The 21,602-nt window shown below is 49.8% G+C and overlaps 1 protein-coding gene across 1 annotated transcript; it reads right to left on the reverse strand.

The window, feature by feature from the left end:
* Positions 1-467: 467 nt before the first annotated feature.
* Positions 468-5,536, reverse strand: LOC144175211 (uncharacterized). Its single transcript, XM_077704313.1, has 2 exons — positions 4,080-5,536; positions 468-2,707 (listed from the first exon to the last, which is right to left on the reverse strand). Exons 1-2 carry the CDS (start codon positions 5,452-5,454, stop codon positions 468-470), a joined length of 3,615 nt encoding a protein of 1,204 aa, XP_077560439.1. The 5' UTR covers positions 5,455-5,536.
* Positions 5,537-21,602: the final 16,066 nt, after the last annotated feature.

Here is a 21,602-nt window from a genome sequence, read left to right on the forward strand (position 1 = left end):
GGCGAAGAGCGTGATGGGTAGTAAGCGGATAACGGTGCCACAGGCCGTTATGGCGAATCACTGCTCTGCATTTACGACAGTTTTTTGCAGAATGGCCACTAAAGGCGTTCGCCTTAAAAATGGGCTCAGGAGCCTGCCGGAGCCCGGTAAAATATGCTTGCTTCGCATAAACATTGCAGAAAACTAACGCACTTGACTTCCTGAATACTGCATAGTTCACAGTGAACATGTCGAATCAATAATTGATTCTGCGTGTGCTAACTGACGAATTCGAGTCGTTGGTAATCTTGAGGCCATTATTCAAACTTGAGGCACTCCGGTGCAGACGGCTACTGCAAGATCAAACCGACAAGTCTGAGCAATATGCAGCAGTTTTTCGTTTATTGTGGGAGCCGCCGCTTTTCTCGCTCCCAGCATTTATCGACAACGAAACACATAAAAACGACTCTAACGTCGCCGAAAAGTTTTCAGGCGAGGGAGCCCCGGGGCCCGTCGCGGGGCGGCTCCTCTTCGCTCTGCTTCGAGGCCGGTAAACTTCCCGAGCCCTCGACGTTGGTCGAGTCCGGGAGACACGAGATCTGGGAGCCCGTGTCCTCAAAGGAGAAGAAAGGCGATATAAGCGGCCTACGCGGATCGTGGGCCGGAGCAGCGCCGCCAACGGCCGAGCCTGGAACGCCGCTGTCCGCCGGCGCAGTGCGCTCTGTTCCCGGTTGGGCCGGAGGCAGCCGGATAGCGCCCCGCTTCGACTTCTGGCACTTCTCGGTGCCTTCAGCGGCCTCCTGGTACAGGGAGCCGGACGACGACTGGCACACGCTGGAGTGGCGCCGCGGCCGGTATACCGGCGGCGAGGTCACCAGTTCGACGTCAGCCGCCGCGTCCGAGCCACCTTGCGGGGTGAATTGGCCCGGTGGTGGCTCCAAAGGCACCACGGTCGGCGAGTTGTCGAACGACACTCCCCGCGATGACGACGTGGTGCGCGCTGGGCGGCCCGGCGTGTCTCCGGGCGTATTTGCTCCCGTGGGCGTCAAGTCGCGCTCCGGCGAGAGCGGAGCGTGCGCTGGCTGCAAGATGGCATTGTAGATGGACTCGAAGCTGGGATCTTCGAGGGCGCTGGTCATCAGGAGCCGACGGCCTCCGGGACCGATCTTGCTCGCCGCTATGCTGTGCCGCCGAAACCCGCCGCTGACAGCCGTGGACAGAGCGTCCAAGCTGGCACTGCTTGGAAGGTAGAGGGCGGCCGAGGAATCGGGCAGGACGACGATGTTATCCGAACACTGCGGTCCGAAGAACCGGATGGGCGCCTTCCTGGTCGCTGTCCCCTTTTCTCCCTTGGAAAATCTACGCGCTTGCTCCACGTCCGTCGGGAGATCGCTGGTTACCGACGTCCTAGGACGGGCAAGCTGGAAGACAGCCTCCGAGGACTTACTCTCCTGCTTTGGCTCACGGGCAAGGGCAGCAGCTGCTGAGAACGATTCTGAGCCTGGCGCCGCACACGTGTTTCGTCGTTGCATAATATGCGGCGGAGCGTTGGCGCCGGCTGCGGCTTTCGGTCTAGCGCCTGAAAAGGGCGCCACGTTGTTTCTGGGCGCTTCCGGCGAGCCGTGGGAAGGCGCCTCCAAGCGTTTTTTGCAAAGATCTCGCAGCGAGAGCACGCTCGATGCCTTTCCTTGCTCCGGTTTGACGGCAGGCTCGAGCTCGGTTTTCGGGTGCTGCCGTATGACCAGGTCTCTGAGACGGAAAGGCTCGGAGCCGGACTCTGATCTGGCTGCATTCGATGACGCTGTGCCGCTTCGCGTAGGAGCCCGCTGAACGAATTCGCAGCGTTCTCGAGCTAGCTCGTCCCGCAGCAGCCTGAAACTTTCTGGCATTTCTAGCCCTGCCGAAGCCGCGATTGCGGGTTGTCCTTGACTGTCTGCTTGGAACTGGGCGCGTTGCATCGCAGACTTGGCGTCGAGCCGCTGCGTCGCGCGTTGAATCGCGCTGTCCGCGATGCCGAGTGTCACCACTTCCTCTTTCGTCCAGGGGCGGTACGTGGCACCAGGAGGTCTGATGTCCAGGCGTGGAGCTTGCCTGTCCTGGTTACGGCGGGAGCGGTCGGATGCTGGTGGTTCCGGCGCATGGTCGTCGCGGTCAGTTGGATGTGGCGGAAAATGGCGGGAGCCGTACTCCTGACCAGCGGAAGAGGACGTGCCTCTTGGAAGCAGGCTCAGCATGGCGCCGTCGCCCGTCTCGCGCTTCGCCGCTGCGATCCGCTCGAGCCTTTGCAGGTCGGCCAGGTCCGACGCGCGGCGCAGCATGCTCGAGCTCGAATCGGACGAGAGAAATGAGAGTGACATGGATTCGGAGGGTGGCATCGAACCTTCGTCGGAGGCGCAGTTGGCGAGCCGCGCCCTCGGCATTTCTTGCGACGCTTCGTCAGCCTCTTTCGTTGTTGCTGTCGTCGTCGTCGTCGTCGTCGTCGTCGTCGTCGTAGCGTTCGCAGCGCTCTTCGCAGACTGTCGAGAAAGCTTGCTGGGAGTTATCATAGACGCGGCCGCAGTGGAAGTTTCTGCGGCTTCGTCGCTCTTGCTGGCAACGTCGCTGGCGCTCTGCTTCGAGGTATGCTCGATAGCTGCTTCGTCGAGGTTCTCGTCATCTATGTCCGACTGGCTTGAGCTTTGCTGCGTTCCTGAGGCCAACCCTGCATCCCCAGGGGCTCCTGCTGCCTCTGATGAAGAGACAGAAAAAAAGTGAATGATTTATTAGCACGGACAGAACGATAAGAACTAATTTTGCGTCTCGAAGGCTTTGTCATCGTAGGGTACATCTTTGCAATTCAGACGTTTAGTTAATATGGGATTAGATTTACGCTACTCTGGAAACGTAACAAAATGGCAGAATCTCCACTACGTGGATGATGGCGAGGGTGCGGAGTACGGGGACTCGAAATGACATCCAAGTTGCGCCCTGAGTGACATCCGATTTGCGCACCGACCGCCATTCGATTTGAGCCGTGAGTTGCGCCTTATTATTCCCTAAATGAAACTGCAACACACGGCTCAAATCAAATTTCGCTTGATTTTCGCTTGATGGTGGTGTGCGCACGGATGGACGTGGACGGACATTGGGAGGTCCTAAGATACTCCGCACCGTTACAGGCGTGGGAGTAAGCCATTTGACTCACGGTCGTAGCCCAATGGGTAAGACGACTGACACTAACTCTGTCTGGTCTACCAGACACAGGCTCGGATCCTGCCAGTGCCTGTGTGATTTTTCGTGATTGCAAATGCTATGCGCACGGATGCGGACGAAGATTGTGCGGTCCTAAGGTACTCCGCACCTAATACTGTTCCGAGCCACTAGTAGTACTTTGGTGTCGATTAAAACAAGCACATTCAAGCACGTTAGGCTTTGTCCTTATGCCTTTGGCTTTATGCTTTATCTTATGGGCTTTGTCTCGATGTCAGCGACCATGCTATCGTATGGGCGTGGTCGGAGTCGTATGACTGTGAATAACGGAGGACTTTCCCGGGTGTATTCGACGTGGTGGCAGCTAAGTCAGTGGCAGAAAATACAATTTAACAATACTGCAGGCCGATAATTTGGCCTGCAGTATTGTATTGGAATTCACTTCCTGCACAATTATTTTTGTTCCAATTTCGGCACTGAATTAGAAAAACATTTATTTTGTTAAATTTTGGGGGCAAACATTTATTCATTATTGTCAATGTGTGACCTCCTTTGTGTGAATACTGTCGTGCATTCTACTTTGTATCCACTCCTGCTATGTGATAAATGGGCAGAATTTTTATAATAATCGCGGCCGTCTGTCAGCCTTACTGATGCGTTAAAATTATTTTAGAATCTAGAAATAATTTGGAAGTTCAAAGCGCCGAAGCTACCCCTGTGCTGTGAGACGCGCCGTAGAGGAGGGCGCTGGATTAATTTTGCCTTTTGTTTTCACCTCCATCTGTTTACACATGAATAAACAAACGGTTCTGGAAACTCACTCCCATCAGCAAATATGTTGCGACTGAGTATGACGTGTACGAAGCCTCATATTTTTAGCAACCGCGCCTGTAGCTGTAGGACTTTCTCACCCTTGCCATAATCCTTAAGGACACTCGTTCTATCGCTCTCCAGGCTGGCGAGGACATCCTCAAACGGCCTCTCTGCGAAGCGGACCGGCCGCTGGAGCTGCTTTGCTATGTACTCCTGGAACGGCCTCTGCAGGGTCACCGACGGCGTCTCCTCCGTCCCGACAGAGGCACTCGATGGCTGGCTGCGCAAGTTCGATTGCGGATCGCCGCTCTCGGAGCCGCTTGCCGTCGACGTCCCTCTCGTTTCTGCGCCCACCTGGCGGGACAGATTCTCGCTGGTAGCCTGGTCCTCAAACTTCTGGGCGGCGTAGGACGCTCCTATCGAAACCCAGCCGCGATAATCCTGTGGCACTGGCAGAGGAATCGGCTCCGGAAGCTTCCCGCCGATTCTGTCGCTGCCGTACTTCGCATCGTCGGCGTTGCGTGCGTTCGGCTTACTTTTAATAGATGACTTTGCATGAACGGCTGCCTTCTTCGATCGTGCAGAGTCACTGATCGCCTCCAGAAACTGAATCGAACCAGACCCGATAGCTTCTGGGTCTTCCCGAGGGCCGTTTGTGAGAGGACCTATAACGGCTGTGCTTTTCTGTGTGGATTCCTTAGGTTCGGCAGTGCTGGGCGTTAAATATGCAAGCGTATCGCCTAATTGCTCTGAATTACAATCTTGAGTGAGGTCACTCTTGGGTCCAATGGCTTGGCTGGCTTGAATATCATTCGAAGCAGCCTGAGTGCGTGTCCTCAAGGCTGGCTTGACATCGCTGGTAGTGTCGTCCAGGGATTTTCGAGGCGCACGTTTGGTGCGTTCTTTGTCGCGTCCTGAGGGCGCTGGGCCTGAAAATCTCGGAGAGCACTTGGCGCTCTCAAACTTTGCGGTAGCACTTGGTTTTTCTGAGCTCTGAACGATGGCGGTTCTGTTGTCTTCTTGGGACGGAGCTTTTGATTCTTTGGCATGTTTTTCTAAAAGCCCAGAAAGGAGGCGGGCTATCTCTCCCACCTGTTCGATTTCAAACTTCTCAGCTTGTTTCCGATCTGGTTTTTGCGCTCTGGAATGTTTGCGACTCCTAAGTGGTTGTGACAAGCTCGCCTCAGTAGTAGTAGTAGTCTCATCCGAGCGCGTATCAGGCTTTGCTTCCTTCATAGCACCATTGCTAGTGCCTAGGCTCTGCGGCTTGGTGCTTGATTGCGCATGCTCCTCAACCTGCTCCAGCATTTGTGTGTCGTGTTTACCTGCTGAACTTAGACCAACCTTCGCATCTGTCAGTGGCTTAGTGATGGTTGCACCTTCGACCATTTTACGGTGTTCTGTCGGAGGCCTGGAGGCTTCCAGGCCGCTGAGAATGGGGGAACTTGTCTGCGCATCTCTCGTGCTTGTCATGTCGGCTGCGTCAGTGGCAGCATCTGTGGTTGTAATGGGACGAATTTCGTCCCGAAGAACACTGCATTTCCTTGTGTTCTGCGCACTTTTTTTTGCAGACTGTGAGGAAGACATGGGCGAACTGCGCGAACCTGCAGGCTTGTCGTCATCACGGCCAGTTGTGGTCATAGCGGGAGGTGAAGATGCCCTCCGAGTATTCGCGACGCAGGTTTCTTGTCTCAGACTCGTGCGTTCGCACCAGTCCTGACGGGGAAGTTTGTTGTGAGCACTCGGCGGCAAGAAAGAATCTGGCACGGCACGGGTCACTACCGAGCTCCCGTCATTTACCATCTTGTGGTCGGTGAGTTTTGAATTGCCTGACGGCTCATGCTGCGTCACGCCTGCGCTGTCGTTTTGCTGTTTGGCGCTCGCTGCCATGGAGAATGCGTGCACGGGTACGATGGTCACTGCTGTGTTCACGCCTGCGTGAAAAGTACGCGCGCTCAATTAGCTATGTATCACTTGCTGCGCACAGAAAAGTTTGTGTAGAGACTCGGCGAGGACCATTTTGTAGCATGCTACTTTTTGCTATTTTCACTGTTTTCGCAAGAAATGTCTTCGTAAAGTATCGAAACCAATCTGCATTGGGTTCAACAGGTCATGTGACAGGCAGGGGTGGGCGTATGCGTATTTGTGTGTATTTTGAGCTTGTGCGAAGTCCGAAATTACTGGTTTTATGTTGGAAATATTACTTCACATAAGGGTCTCTCTTTCACTAATTATGGTACGATGGTCACTGCTGTGTCCACGCCTGCGTGAAAAGTACGCGCGCTCAATTAACTATGTATCACTTGCTGCGCACATAAACGTTTGTGTAGAGACTCGGTGAAGACCATTTTGTAGCATGCTACTTTTTGCCATTTTTCACTAATTTCGCCAGGAATGTCTTCGTAAAGTATCGAAACCAATCTGCATTGCGTTCAACAGTCCGTGTAACAGGCAGGGAGGGAAAGAGGGGGGCGTATGCGTATTTATGTGTATTTTGAGCTTGTGCGAAGTCGGAAATTACTGCTTTTATGTTGGAAATATTACTCCACATAAGGGCCTCCCTTTCACTAATTATCCTGAAGTATCTACCATAGAAACAGTTTGTCGAGAACTACAAAGGGCAATAGGGAAGATAACATAACGAGACCTCGTCGTACCGGCTGCTGTTTCCTGGGTGGTCGGCTTCACTTCTGCTATTTCAGCTGGTGGTAGCGGGGGTGGTGGAGTGGTCGGGGCTGGCATCCCACTGTCTTGGAGCGATGCACCCGACTGCACGGCCACCACCGAGACGCGCCTCGGCGCCGCCTGCGAGACCGACTCGCGCGTGGACGCGGCGTCCGCTGTCGAGACGTCGTCGACGCTGAAGCGCGTTCCCCGTTCGCGGCGACGCTTCACCTCCTTCATGAACGGGTCCGTCGACTCGGACGGCAGCTCGCGTTTACGGACCGACACCACGGGGGATTGAACAGTGGTCCTGAAAATTAATATGTAGAAAACTAAAGTAATGGTCAATAACCTCGGGACAGTACAGCGATTTCAGATAGGTGGCGAGGCAGTGGAAGTTGTAAGCGAATATATCTACTTAGACCGTGAGGCAGAGAATCAGAAAGATAAGAATGGGGTGGAGTGCATTCGGCAGGTGTTCTCAGATAATGAATGGCAGCCTACCATTGTCCCTGAAGAAGAAAGTGTATGACAGCTGCATCTTATCGGTACTCTGTACTCACCTACCGGGCAGAAACTTGGAGGCTCACTAAGAGGGCTCAACTTAAATTGAGAACGACTCAGCGGGCAATGGAGCGGAAAATGATAGGTGTAACATTAAGGGACAAGAAGAGAGCGGAGTGGGTCAGGGAGAAAACTGGTGTTAAAGACATATTAGTAGAAATTAAGAAGAAGAAATGGACGTGGGCAGGGCATGTAATGCGAAGGCAAGATAACCGCTGGTCATTAAGGGTAACAGAGTGGATCCGTAGAGAAGGCAAGCGCTGCAGGGGGCGGCAGAAAGTTAGATGGGCAGATGAGATCAAGAAGTTTGCGGGGATAAATTGGTCACAGTTGGCACAGGACCGAGGTAATTGGAGAATAATGGGAGAGGCCTTTGCCCTGCAGTGGGCGTAGATAGGCTGATGATGACGATTATGATGATGATGATGATGATTATGACCACGGGAGATTGCAGTCTCGGCACGCTCGTAGGCACGTCGCACCTGTGCCAAGACGGCGCAGTATTCGCGTCTTGGCTCAGTCTGTTCTTCTTGGTCTTGGCCTTCTGTTCAGTCCTTTGTTTATAGTACACAGCTTCATTATGTTGAACATGTACCAACTAGCCAGCCCAGTTGTCGGTGCTATTACCTTACGGTGTCTTCGGTTTTGCGCGATGTGCTGCGAGAGGGTGCACTGTCTATTCGAGCACGCTTACCGCTCTATGTAATACGTTTACGCTCTAATCCACCTGAGTGTTTTGTTTGTAGCTCCGAATGTTTCTACAGTGCTACAATTTTTTCTTCGCTTCAATGCTCGAGTTTCTTGCTTCAATTAGCACAGTTTCGCGCATCGCGTTGGGTCTTCTAAAGGCCTTTTGCTGCATTTATTAATACGAACACGCCCGAGACTTCTTGGCGGGCTCATTAAAAATTTGTACTGTGTGGGTTAGTCGTACAATTACCAGGCGCTGCTTTCGACAAGCGTTGGCGTTGTATAGTAACAGTTACTATAAGTTCCTCCGTGACGTTGACAGCGGGGACTCCGTCCGTCAAGGTCATGGGTAGAGCGTCGTCGAGTGGTTCTCTGCCACAGTCCACCGCGTCATTGCATTCGCTATCGCTCTCTGCACACCGCGCCAACACGGATGCCTTTGGTGGAAAGTAGAGGGGCAAAGTATCGGAATAAGAGCAGAAAATAAATTAAGTACACGAAACTTGAAATACTTCACGGGGAAAAATCACTACACCTGGTGCTGCATATCCGTCATGCGATAGGTCGAATGCCCCTCAGTTTTTTTTATTTTGAGAATACAATAGCAATAATTTCTTCCGGGTCCTATATAGTCAACGTCTAATCTGTCACAACTGCAAATAAAGTTAAATGTACATTCCAGAACATTGCCTGAAAACAAATCGTAACTTGCTGTACAGCACCTCGTGAACTTGGGTTGGCAAGGGTCACCAATCAAAGAAAAAAATAGCGTGAGCGTTGAAGGCAGGCAGGAACTTCCAGCAAAGCAAAAAGAACTTCACCTATGTTTTTTGTCGCCATTGATTCAATACGTGTGCTAGATAGAAAGCGTGAAGTTCACGTACCGGTCATTTTGCCCCTCGACAGTCACCACAACCTGCTGGTCGTCGTCGTGGAGGAGCCTCTGCATCTGCGCGTCCTTCGGGACCAGCGGCTGGAGAGGAGGCTGGCTGGTCTTGACGTTGAATTCGGCATCTGAAAAGGGTTTCACGGATCTAGTACAAACCCTGAGACGCATGCGATTACATAAAACCTGTGCTCTAGATATGTCGTACAGTACCGTATACATAGTGAAAGTACTACCCTGTTAACATTCCCGTAGTGTTTTTTTAACTGCGAAGCTGTTGAAACTGGCCGTAATGGGTGTTGCGTAACGCGTAACGCGCCAAAATACCAAGAAAATGCCGAGCGCTCGTGAGCGCGTGCCTCGCCGCGACCTCCGATCGTCCCCGGCTCGCGCAGATAGCTATAGCAAAAAAAAAAAAAAGCTTGAAAAAAACTTTGAAGAGCGCCTCGCGTTGCCTAGCAACCAAAAACGTCACAGCTGGCGTAACACCCACTCCACGGAATCTTGACGCGACTCCTGGAACGCCGCGCATGCGTCGTGCACGTACGCGCCGCCGCTGCGCCCCAGCTGTCGTCAAGCGCTACCGCGCATGTAATGCTTGGCATGAGGAACACGACGATATCGGTGCACATGACGATAACTACAACTATCACAGTGCAAAGCGGCGACGGAACATGTAAATAAACAATTTAAAACTTGCACAAATGCGTGGTGGTGTATCCATCGGTGCTCACGTGTAAAGGAGTCCTGCAGCTTCGCTATGGTTCAAGCCTTGCGCGACTTAGTGCAAGCTTCGCCAGTTTTTTTATTCAATTGCATAACATTTTTGTAGATCCACGAGAGGTCAAATGCAGGTTCTTGACGCTGAAGTTCTGATCCGTGGCGCAAGGGAATGAAGAACGAAGAGAATAAAATAGAGGAAGAAGATTCGTTGTGAAAATTTGATCTTAGTTAGCATTGCGCGGTATTTCAACAGAAGAGCTGTTTAAGCTTGAGCTTGGTCTATACTCGGTGACAACTTAAGAACGGCACCGGAAGTTGCCGCTGTGCCTTATCACCGTAGCCGGATGTTTCTCCGCGCAGCGCAAGTAGGGCGTTACTGGGAATATTTTGACCATGGCGTGAGCCGTAGCCGTGATTTTTTGGACTCAATATGCTTATAAACGACTCCAGTGACGACAAACAAACTGCATGAGACAAGGCAGGCGATATCACGCATTCATAGCAAACCCCTTTCAAAACGCGCGCGCACTGACGTCACGGGTCCGGCGCTTTGGCGGAGTGATACACTACATGACATGAAGTGGTGCCATTCTTGAGTTGTAACCGAGTATAGTGGCGTTCACAAAACGTGTTCGAAAAAAAAAAAACCCGAGGGCACGTGAGTGTGCGCCTCGTGAGGATGACCGGCGTCTTCCAGAATTGAGCGTGGGCTTGCGCCACGTGACGAGCTCACAAAAAATACCAATAAAATAGTTCACGTGCGTTCGCCCCTCAAGTGGCACGCACAAACGCTACAGACGCCAAGTTCGCGAAGCCGGTTACCGCCGGTTCTAGCACGTGCAAACGCGGTCCACTTTAGGAGAGATGTGAATGGGCTGCGGACGAAGAGATCCGGGCCTGCCAGTCATGGAGAACTTTCAGCGGAAAGTTCGTAAATAAATAATGTAAGGTGCAACAGCCGGTTCTCCGACTAAGGGAGAGGGGCCGCTGGCTCTGCTGTTTCTCCAGCCTCGCACCACTAGCTGCGCCAGTTTTTTTTTTTTTTTTAAAGGGGAATGGAGGACAGTGGTGCTTCATGCAGTTTCCGACTAAAGTGTTGAGTGGAATGTGAGTGACATCACCCTGCTCCACGTCCGGGACGAAAACGCACTCGGCACGCAGGCCCGGCTGTGACACGAAGCCTTCGATGGTAACTCGGTGTCATTTTTGCTTTCAGCATTGAGAAATGGTTCAGAAACCGCGTGACCCATGTTTTAGGAAACGTCTGTTGACTGTAAAGAAACTTTGGCGAAGAGATTCTTGGTCGTCGCGTTCTGATTGGCCTAGTTTAGTGGCTTAAATTTGTTCTCGTAGAGTTCACAATCCCACCATTGAAATGGTAACTAAAAAAAAACTACAAAAAACTTTAGTTTCTGAAGCAGTGGCAATGCGAATTGTTATTGCGCCAGAAAGCTGCTAATACGTGGGAATTCAACCCGCAACCAGAGCCATAATATGGGTTGGTGTTCTACAAAAAAAAAAAAAAAAAGCGATGGTGCTTCAGTTTCTCAGAGCGTTTCATTCTAGTAAAAACAACCACTATGAGAATGTTTGGAGCTTTTACAAAATGATACAAAAGCAGGACTCCATGAATTGACATTGAATATATCTTTAGGTGTTTTTTTGTTAGTGCCAGAACACCATGGGTAGGGCCTTATGCTTAGACAAAGGGGCCCCCCAAAGCTGCCCTTGGGGGGTAATATGCGACCTGTTATATACCTGCACACAGAGGCATGCACGGGCGTAGTAGGGACATATTTTGAATTGCAGGGAGGTCATAAACAGCAGTTCTAGACTACCATATTATCTTTCTTGGAATTGTACACAAACGTGGAACACAAGAAATACGCGCAGTGCGTCATTTTAGCCTCTTGTCGTTTTTAGATGCGGAGCGTCTTATGCTCGGGGGTATGTCCCGCGGCGTTGGCGGTGGTCCGGCGTCCGCACACCACCGTTTCTTGGCCTATCCCCCACGTGGGTACGTGCCATAGAAGAGGAACAACAACAACAACAACTACTCCGGTTGTGCTTGCGCTTGACTCCGTGATTCTTCAGATGAAGTAGGATGGAAGCAACAGCCCCGTCAGTGAGTGTGCTGACGCAATTAAGTGAGAGCATCAGCGCAAACACTAACAGCAATTACACCCAACTACAATCCACGGAACGTGTATCGATCTCGTCTTTACCAACTGCAACAGCGACGACTGCATACAACCGCTGCTACGAGATCCACTGACTGTGAACTTCAGCGACCATAAGGATCGACGTCATACTCAAAGTAAGAAGACGTGCAAACCTAAATAAAGACCTTTAGATACCACTTCAATCTCGTCTCACTCGCGTATATACGCATACAATAAGGAAAATTACACCCATATCCCCGAAGGGAACCATAAGTAGGATATATGAGCATTACGGGGTTCACTACATTTCCACCAAATTTGGCTAACAAACATAACGGAAACGCAAACGGAACCCCCATGACGCTCCGAATCCTACTCATGGTTCCCTTCGGGGAGATGGGTGCATTTTTTTTTTACTGCGGCCCTTCCGCCCTAGTGCTGAAGTTTGCTCACTTATTTTTCCAGAGGAAATGGAGTTGTAGTGCAGAGATAGCTCTAGCTGGTCAAAATTTTACAACACCACCACCCAGAGGGTGAACTCACCGGGTGGGCATCCGCACCGGCCGATGTAGCGAGGGCCTGTGCGTGCCCGGTGCAGTGACGCTTCGTGGCACTGGTGTAGTTTTTCTAAGCACACAGCTCGGCCCTGCTCGCTACCACACGGTGATGATCGCTCGGCTCGCGAGCAACATTCGTGCACCGTCGACAGCGCTGTCGCCTGCGGTCACATATTGCAAGCGCTTCATTTACACGAGTGATCTCAAAAAAGGCCCGCAAAGAATCATTTGCTGTGGGCTGAGGCGACAAGATATTGCTGACAAGAAACAACTAGGTGTGGGTTTTGGTTCTTGAGCGTTATTCCGAAATGTGTAAGCAAAGCCAGATCGGTATTCAGCCCTCGTTAGCGGGCAGGCTAGATGTCAGTAATGGCTGCTGCAGCTACAGCGCAGACCAGGGCTACCGCGAATGTAAAAAATTATCGTCCCTTGCTAAAGAAAGTGCTCAAAAGCTTTCCAACACCAAAACTGCGTCAAAGTGCGTCAACATCTTCCCGGAAAGGGCGTCAAATCGATCGTCAGACCTTCCAAGACCCAAATCACAAACGAAGAACGAATCTATGCGACGATTTTTCGCGCACTATGTAAACGCATGTACGAACGATATAAGTGTATACTGGTACGTGGTTTATGAAATAACGGTACAATATTGTACTCCTTCTTCATGATCTATGCGCGTATTGTCTTTTTTATAAAAGCGTTCCTTTTTCGCGTTTTTCAAGTAACGGTTTTGACACAATGAAAGCCCGGCTTCACGCATGCGCCGTGTATCAAGAGATCTTTTCAGAGCTTTCCGGTCGACCGACTGGTCTATGGAGATGTGGGTTAGTGTTTTGACAGGATGCCATTGGTCTCGCTAAGAAAGCTATCGCCTTAAAAAGCTTCCGCTTTAAAGAATGAAAGACAACAGAAAAATGGCGAAACGTCAGAATAGTTTCTGAGTGGTCCTAATTTGTGTATTCGCTTCCGGGATGGCAAGATGACAGTTTTTTAAGAGCCTAGTCTCCAGTAAAACTTCAGATTTATGACGGTGATGACGCGTAGTACCTTTCCATCAGAGTCCCTGTGGGCGATGTAGCGAGGTGGGTGGCGGGGCTCCTGACGAGGGCGCCACCACCTGTCCCACCTTCTCGGCTGGTGGTCCTCTTGATCACAGACTTCACAGTCCTCGCGCGGTTTCTTGTCGCCCCAAGGCTGACCACGCCCGAGGGTGCTCGTGGTGGGCGACTCAGTGGACGACGTTTCGACGCGCAAGTTCCGACAGCGCGCAGCAGTGCTGAGGCTGCTCGTACGCTCGCGCTCCCTCAGCATCCTGCGTTTGGCGTGGAAAAAGGTCCAGTTGCGAACACGAGAATTTCAGAGTCAGAATTGTCGTGTAACATTCGACCTACAAAGATGTTTTTACCGCATTAAATGGGCCTACAGCAATGTTTTGGCGAACACCGAACATCACAAAAGCAGCAATATCGGAACGTATAGCTGATGCTATAGGATAGTTCAACAAAATTGGGAGGAACGTGTTGTGTTGGGCAGGATAGAATGCATTTTGAGGGGCGGAGGCATCCACCTACTTTTCATTTCACACATCCAGTGCAAATCTCAAGGACAAAACAGCTGTCTTACCTTTGGTAGGCGTAGCCTCCGGCAATGATAAGCAACGCCAGACCAAGCATCACACTGAAAGCGGTTGTGAAGATGCTGCCTCCGGACGCCGGCGCTGCAGATAAATTAAGTGCATAATTATAGTGTAATGATTTGTGAAGACAATGAAGGCGGGAAAGTAAGTGGTGTCACTGGGACCCCTCTAATGATAATAAAAACCATCCTTAACAACTATGCTTTGAAGTTACAACTGATAGAAATACTAAACGCTTTGTTGGATTCTAAATTGAACAGATTTAATTGACCCGGTGGTGGTGCGTCAAGAAGCGAAATTGCAAATGATTTGCGGATGACACTGAAGTAAGCTAGTTGGCACACCTTCATAGATTATTAGCAAGGGAGCGCTAGTATTGAACCAGGAATCACACCGCAGCACTGAAGAATGTTAGAGTTGCGCCCGTCCCCTTGCTCAGTCCTGCCCTGTCGCAAATTGTTTTTTTTTCTCAAGGCTAGATAACCAATTCCGTTTTGTTCTGAAACGTTCACGTATACTAGGATAGCATGTCGTAAATTTTCGCTCTGTTGCTAGTCAAAAAAGGTTTCGTACGAGTAACTTACTTTTCAGACAAACTGAAATATGAAATCTTGCAGTCGAATAAAGGAGTCAGGAATGGAGGAATAGAGCTCCTGAAGTTATAATTGTTGAACATCTCGCACGTCCCTCCTGCGTAAAACTAAGCGAATTTGGTTCAGCCAAGAGCAGTTTACCCAAACCGGTTTGGTTGTTTGGGAACTAATTCATCTAACTCGTTGCAGAATATTGAGCTTAGAGTACAACTCAGCTCGTTAATTAACGAATGTCAGCCTTATAGTGTTAGCTTGGGTAAATTTAGCAGAATAAGATGAGGGAAGAGGGGCAGTACGCCTCGTTGTTACTCACGTAGCTGACAAAGTCGCGCTGGCGTGAGCTCGAATGGCGCCGAGCAGTTGCAGAGGAAGTTGATGCAGTGCACATTCGGGTTTCTGAAACTGCACTCGTGGTTGCTGACGCAAGCTTCGTATAGCTCCTTGGCTGGAACAAACGAACGAGACAAAAAAAGGTTTAACAGCCGGGCACACAAGTTTACTTGATAGCGAGAGTTTAGAAAGGAATCTGGCTCGATCCGAGATACGCGCTATTAGGGTAAGAAAATCTGGAGTAAAGCAGCATGTGACTCACGTCGGACACATTTATGATCGCTGCCTTCGCTGACGTAGATGGGGGTTGGAGGACCGCATCCACAACGGGCTCCGTAGTTATCGTAGCTGTAAAAAACGCGATGTGCAACAGTAAATGAAACCAAAGCTTAAGTTGTGCAAATACAGGAAGAAAAGACGTTACGTTGCTTTAGACCTATTAACAACTTCAAAAGCAGCGCAGGAACGAGGATGGGAAAAATTGGCCGCGTATCTGCTCCTTTCGTTGCAAATGTCGTCAAAAGACGATAGTCTTTGTAGACATTTACCAAGGAAATGCCCCCCTTTGCTTTCCCGCTCACCTCTCATGCTGTTCCTGTACCGGTGCGCTCATCCCAAGGTAAACACACTAAAGGTTTGATCAAGGCGGTTTGAATTTACCGCGTTCCACTGCTACAGGCCGGGTTCCTCGATGCCAGCGCTGCAGTACGGCGGAGACGCGCGTGAATGGAGGCGGCCGACTACAAGGTTTATAGAACCGCGTGGCCGTGCTCCTCGTGCGTTCCAAGCAGAACGTGGAACCTAGCTAGTGGAACCTTCCGTTGCTGTTGCCGCGTGATTTTTCATATGCCGCCAGGAGGCGGCGGTTTTCTGCAGTAGATGTAGAATACCATTTGTTATCGAAAAACCAAGCATCCATGAATATTTTAATAAAAGAACACTAACTATCCCTTGAGTACTAATTTCCTGTCTTATATTTGCGTAATGTCTTGTTCTTGTTCAACAAAGTTGACACGTATGAACATATAAACCAGGCTTAGACGTTTACATTTGGTTGTGAGTATATAAGACTATTGCGCAGTAGGCATTTCATTTTGGCCGGGTGGCTGAATCGAGTTACAGACAGACAGACAGACGGACGGACGGACAGACAGACAGACCAAAATTTCTGGGTTTAAGTAGCCCAAGAAAGACTATCGTCTTTAAAAGTGACAAACTAGAGCGCTGTACTGTACGGGAACATGCGTACACTATGCGCACGGGAACGGGCAGAAATCTTGGAATGCATTGCAAAAAATTTGAGAAAAGTGATTGCTGCCCACAGCTGAAAGAAACGCGCATTTTGAAACGCTATCGAGACGCTCCCGGGGAAATATTGGTAGCCTCAGTGATTTATTGATTGATTGTAGGGTTTAACGCGCCGACGCAACGCAGGCGATGAGGTGCGCCGTAGTGGAGGGCTCCGGATTAATCTTTACCACCTGGGTATCTTTAACGTGCGCCGAAATCTCGTACACACGGGCGTTTTTGCTTTTCGCCTCCATCATAAAAACGGCCGCCGCGCCCGGGAATCGAACCCGCGACCTTGTGCTCAGCAGTGCAACGCCTTAGCCACTGAGCCACCCCGGCGGGTGGGCTCGGTGACATTCGGGGTGAACAATGTGTGAGCGTGCCAACGATTACACTTTTAGAACGGTAGTTCGCATATCTAGCCAGTTGAGTCTGCCTTGTTTTAGTTATCAGCCTTTACACTTACAGTATGGTTGTTTTAGGGGCGAAGCTTTTTAGGGGCTGTTGCTGTTGGCGTCTTCTGCCATCTGCGTCATCGTCGTCTCATGTAGTCACGGTACTAAAACACCGGGAAACTAGTTTACGCCTCTTGCTGGAGCGCTTCGTAACGCCTACTAAAAAACACCGGTACACACGTTCACGCCTCGCGCTAGAACGCTTTGTGCTACAAAGGCACAAGACCTTTGCAGCAAAGCTGTAAACCTTTATCCCCAACGGTTTCATATCCGTTGGCAAAACGCCAAGGCGCCAAGAATACACTTATACATGGCATGCTTTGCCCCTCCCCAGATTTCACGTTAGTGGAGATGGCCCGAGATTTTCATTATTGATGTAAGCTTTCCTTGAATATATGGAGTGATATATTATCCTGGCTTTGTCTGCGTATTTAATGTCTTGTAATAGATTGTCCCCCAGTTGTTCACAGCACTCTAGTTTGCCGCTTTTTCTGTCGTCGTCTCTGCGCTGTTTTTTGAAGTTAATATGGGTACCCAATTAGCCCAACTTCAACCCTTAGTTAGCTTTAGATCTCCTGGACGAACCGCGTGCCTCTAAAGCGTGCTTTTCTGTAAGGCTGGCTAGTATTGTAAGGTAGGGAACCTATTGAGTACTTTGAATTTAAATATGTAAAGCGCAAGGTCGATTTATTTTCTTCCACAGGAAACAAAGTAGCTCTACGTGTAGTGGGCAGGGGAACGAGAAAGAGGAAAAAGACCTGTAATAATAGGGAAACGCCAACTTGCAACCCGGGAACTTCGCCGCCGTAAGGTACTTTCCTGGCTACTATGTAACTATGCTCTAAGGACACCCTCACTGCTGAACCGTCTTGATGCCGTTTACTGCGTAAGTGAGTGAGAGTCCAGCTGTTGGCTGCAGCTGAACCATGGCGTTGGAACAAGCTGAATGCTCTTGCGCTAGGGACGTGAGCGCGTGGACGCCTTGCCCAGTACACAGCGGTATGTAGCACTCCTTCCGTGTGCCGTTTAGAGCGCGCATTTTTGCAAGGCACTTTAGTCTTAAAAGACAGGAATCCTAATGGCTACTTTAATAATAAAATTTGAAGTGCCTGAGTGGTTTCGCCCCTCAAGGAAACAATAACGCCATCGTAGGAAGCGGAGGAACACGAGGGTAAGACTGAAGTGTGTATTTGCAGGAAGCCGCCGATGCACAAGGTCGGCTGTGTAGCGCTCTTGCGGGCTCCTCAGCTCACCGCCACCTTGTACTTAAGCCCGAACGCACTAACGGGCAAACAGCGATGCCATCTATGATTACTCTATAATCATCAATGACCTAAAATAGTTCCGACGCTGTAGCACGCCCTCTTCGTCTTCTGATCTCTCGTTTACGGCCGATGCTCTGCAGTATAAGTTCGCCGACAATAAAAACTGTTCCGACCTCAAAAAATTGATGCACTGCTACGTTGTCATCGTCGTCGTCACCATCATTATCATCATCATCACCACCATCATTATCAGCAGCATAATCATAATCTTCCTCCTCTTCTTCTTCTTCTTTTTCCTCTTCTTATTCACACCCCCACCACAACCACCACCACCACCACCATCATCATCATCATCATCATCTCCACATTAAATTTAAATTTATACAGAAACGAAAGAGATGCGCACCTTATGCAGGTCAAGCCAAGAAGCGGGTTACAATCGCTGTCGAGGGAGCACAGTGCGCCGAAGCTTAGGCCTGTCTTGGTGCCCGCTCTTTCGAAGCTGTTGCTTCCATCCCTTGGCGTGGAAGCCGACAGGCTATCCTGACCACGGACTGCAAGTAAGACATTAATTAAATTAAACATTTACATGAACCAACTTACTCAACGTGCTTGATAAGTAGATAATGCTTGAATGTCACATGGGCATTAAGCATTGCTTGGCTAAATTATCCCAGCTCGACGTACAATGAGTTTAAAAGTTTTTTGACACGTCGTTTGGCGTAATGGTTGGATCACCGAACGTTAATGCTGAATACAGGCCTGACAGAAAACCCACTAAGGTGAATTCACCGGTGGAGCTAACAGAAGCCGTCAGGAGCTCACGGCTGATTCACCAGTTCCGACTGGCGGCGACGTCGACTTACCGAGTCACTTTTATTATCGGTACATGAATAAAATCTTGCTTATTATTATTACTAGCGGTATAGTACTCGGCGATGCCCGGGTGGGGCAACATTACGATGGGTATTCGTGCCCTAAATAGTTTCCCCGTGACGTTGTACGCAATTTAAAAATTCCCGCCTGCTCTAAATACACCGGCTCCCGCTGGAGATGCGTGATTTATAAAACGGCTGGAACTCGTGTTTTCCTTGAACAATGTCAAAAGAAATTGTACGACGTTGTTTTGCTCAAACGACTACGTACGCGTGGGAAGTTTTGTCGCAGTAGGTTTCATGGATAACTATCAGTCACAGTTTTATAGAAAATAACATGGGCTCCTGAATCCCTGCTTGTCCATTGAGGTTCAGAAAACACTCATTTTTAAACTGGAGTAAGTATCATCCAACCGAGTGAAATAATACTTTGCAGGGTTAAAACATTGACCACGATTAAAAGCTTAACCACGCACTTTTTTCTGTTATATTAGCATCATTACCACGCCTCTTACTTTGAGGAACCGGGAGAAGAGCTGAAGGTGACGACATCGGTTTGGTTCATTTGAAATCTAGCACAACTTCTTTGGGAACACATAAGGAGCCCACCCTAGAGCTTTCGCTGTAAACAACAACAACAAAGCAATCCTCTACCAAGACATACCTTTTAAGTAATACGTAACTTATAAAAATCACTTATGCCGATGTTTTCAGACGTGGTTCATCTATGAGGTTGTATTTCGTACCTGTGCTCGAGTCCGTGGTGCCCTTGTTCAAAACATCGCGGCCATCAATAGAGTTGAATGGGTTTATTGCACTAGAAAAACAAAAACGAGACAAAAACAATATAGAATGAATATCTGGTTTCGTGGCGTTTATGAAGGCGACAAACGCAGTTCTTAACTAAGTGCGACTGTTGAAAACATTTCTCTAAGGGACATATATTTATGCCGTAAGCGTTTACTTTATTTGGTTTAATGGACCCGCCGCGGTGGCTCCGTGGCTAAGGCGTTGCGCTGCTGAGCACGAGGTCGCGGGTTCGATTCCCGGCCGCGGCGGCCGCTTTTCTGATGGAGGCGAAAAGCAAAAACGCCCGTGTGTACGAGATTTCGGCGCACGATAAAGATCCCCAGGTGGTCAAAATTAATCCGGAGCCCTCCACTACGGCGCGCCTCATCGCCTGCGTTGCGTCGGCGCGTTAAACCCCACAATCAATCAAATATTTGGTTTAATGTAGTTACCCCGGAAAGTTTACGACATTAAGTTGCAAGTACGGAGCGTCTGATAAGCGTAGAACTCTGTAAATAATAAGTAGCAGACGTAAAATAAAGACGTATGAGCCGAACAGATATGAGCAAATAGGAAAAGTGGATATTGTCAGAAAGCCAAGAACGATGCAGGGTTATTTTAGTAAACGGGGTTTGTTAGAGCGAACTTGTGCTCCACAATTAACTGAAAAAATACGCAGGCGTCGAAGAGGCCGTCAACAGAGGTACAGAGGTCAAAAGTGTTAACAACAACGCGCGAACGCGTGGCTTTCGATACGTGCAGCGCAGCCTGCTGATAGCCACCGGCATGACCAGCGAGATTAGATGACGGCGCCATTGCTGATGCTTCCTTGTTTTGGGGGGAGAGGGGGTAAACACGGAAGCGCACGGAAGCATCGGCAATAGCTGTCACATGCCTAGCCACCGCAGCACCGTCACCTAATCTCGCTGGTCATGCCGGTGGCTATCAGCAGGCTGCGCTGCACGTATCGAAAGCCACGCGTTCGCGCGTTGTTGTTAACACTTTTGACCTCTGTACATGCACATGCGATCGTCGGCAAATGGGATAAGGCGGCGTTCGCCATGCGAGAATTTATTTTTCCGCGCTATTCTTTCCATAACCGCCGAATCAGATAGAGAGCACTGGCGATCAAAGAAGATCGTTACAGTATGATGACGAAAGGGCGATACACTCTCCCTGTGAAATCAGATACCTTGCGCAGCATACGAAAGGAAGGTAAAGAAGCCGCGCGCTTCGCTTCGAACACAGATAAGACAACCGGGCGCGGCTAGACGATGGCGAAAACACACACAAGCACACAAAACAGAAGGCTTTGATTGTGGCAATATTTTATAGAACAATCCTAGGGCTATGATTTTAAATGCACCTCCCGTTGATTTAAACCCCGATTCACGTTCGCAACAGACGTAGTAGATAAAAAAAATAGTTAATTTAAAATTTTCTGGCTTAGCTTCACAATAAGTCTTGGCAAGATCGGCTCTTTTTGGCCGTGGCTGGTATTTTACAGAAGGGCAGTTTCAGCAATGTTTGTTTATCCTCTTTGTGGGGTGTAATACGATACCAGAGAACCGGTACAAGTGTACGCTGAACGGTGACCAACAGTGGTTGAGAATGAGAAAATTCGGCTGTGCGTCTGCGCAGCCCGGATGATGTGCATGGCAGGGCACCAGGACTGGTTCTTCCATCTGTTATTTCTCCGCAATTTGGTATTTCGTGAGACAATTTCGCAGGACGGAACGATGCAAAAAATTAGGATTAGAAAGTGGTAGGAGATGACGGTGGCTGTAGGTTGGCATGCGCGCGATATCTACTGGGTAAACCGACAAAACTGTTCTGCTCCTCAACGGGAAGCTGTAGCTAGACAAAGCTTATTTGAGTATATAAACAAACACCACGTTAGTCAACTCCTGATGGTCATCGTGTTCCACGGGCCATTAGGACTTGACTTAGAGTATCGAGCTAGTCCTCAAATTGAGACTCGAGCGGGAACACTCACTCAAGGTCCTGAAGTTGACCGGTGACCATTTCCACCAGCACGAACAGGGCAAGGCAGGTCGAAGGTACGGCTCGAAGAACCATGCTCGGGAGCGGCGATGGGGGGCTTAGGAATGCGGCTCGGCTATTCTTTCTTGCAGGAAGCGT

This window comes from Haemaphysalis longicornis, unplaced genomic scaffold (genome assembly GCF_048455015.1).
Source record: "Haemaphysalis longicornis isolate Haplotype H1 unplaced genomic scaffold, Haemaphysalis longicornis Haplotype H1 scaffold_3, whole genome shotgun sequence".
Lineage (NCBI taxonomy): Eukaryota > Metazoa > Arthropoda > Arachnida > Ixodida > Ixodidae > Haemaphysalis > Haemaphysalis longicornis.

Bases quoted from the DNA above. Each gene is read 5' to 3' on its own strand.
- LOC144175211 (XM_077704313.1), bottom strand. From the start codon at position 5,454: ATGACAAGCACGAGAGATGCGCAGACAAGTTCCCCCATTCTCAGCGGC. The intron at 2,708-4,079 runs GTGAGAAAGTCC...TCTCTTCATCAG, and splicing joins CCTTAAGGATTATGGCAAGG to AGGCAGCAGGAGCCCCTGGG.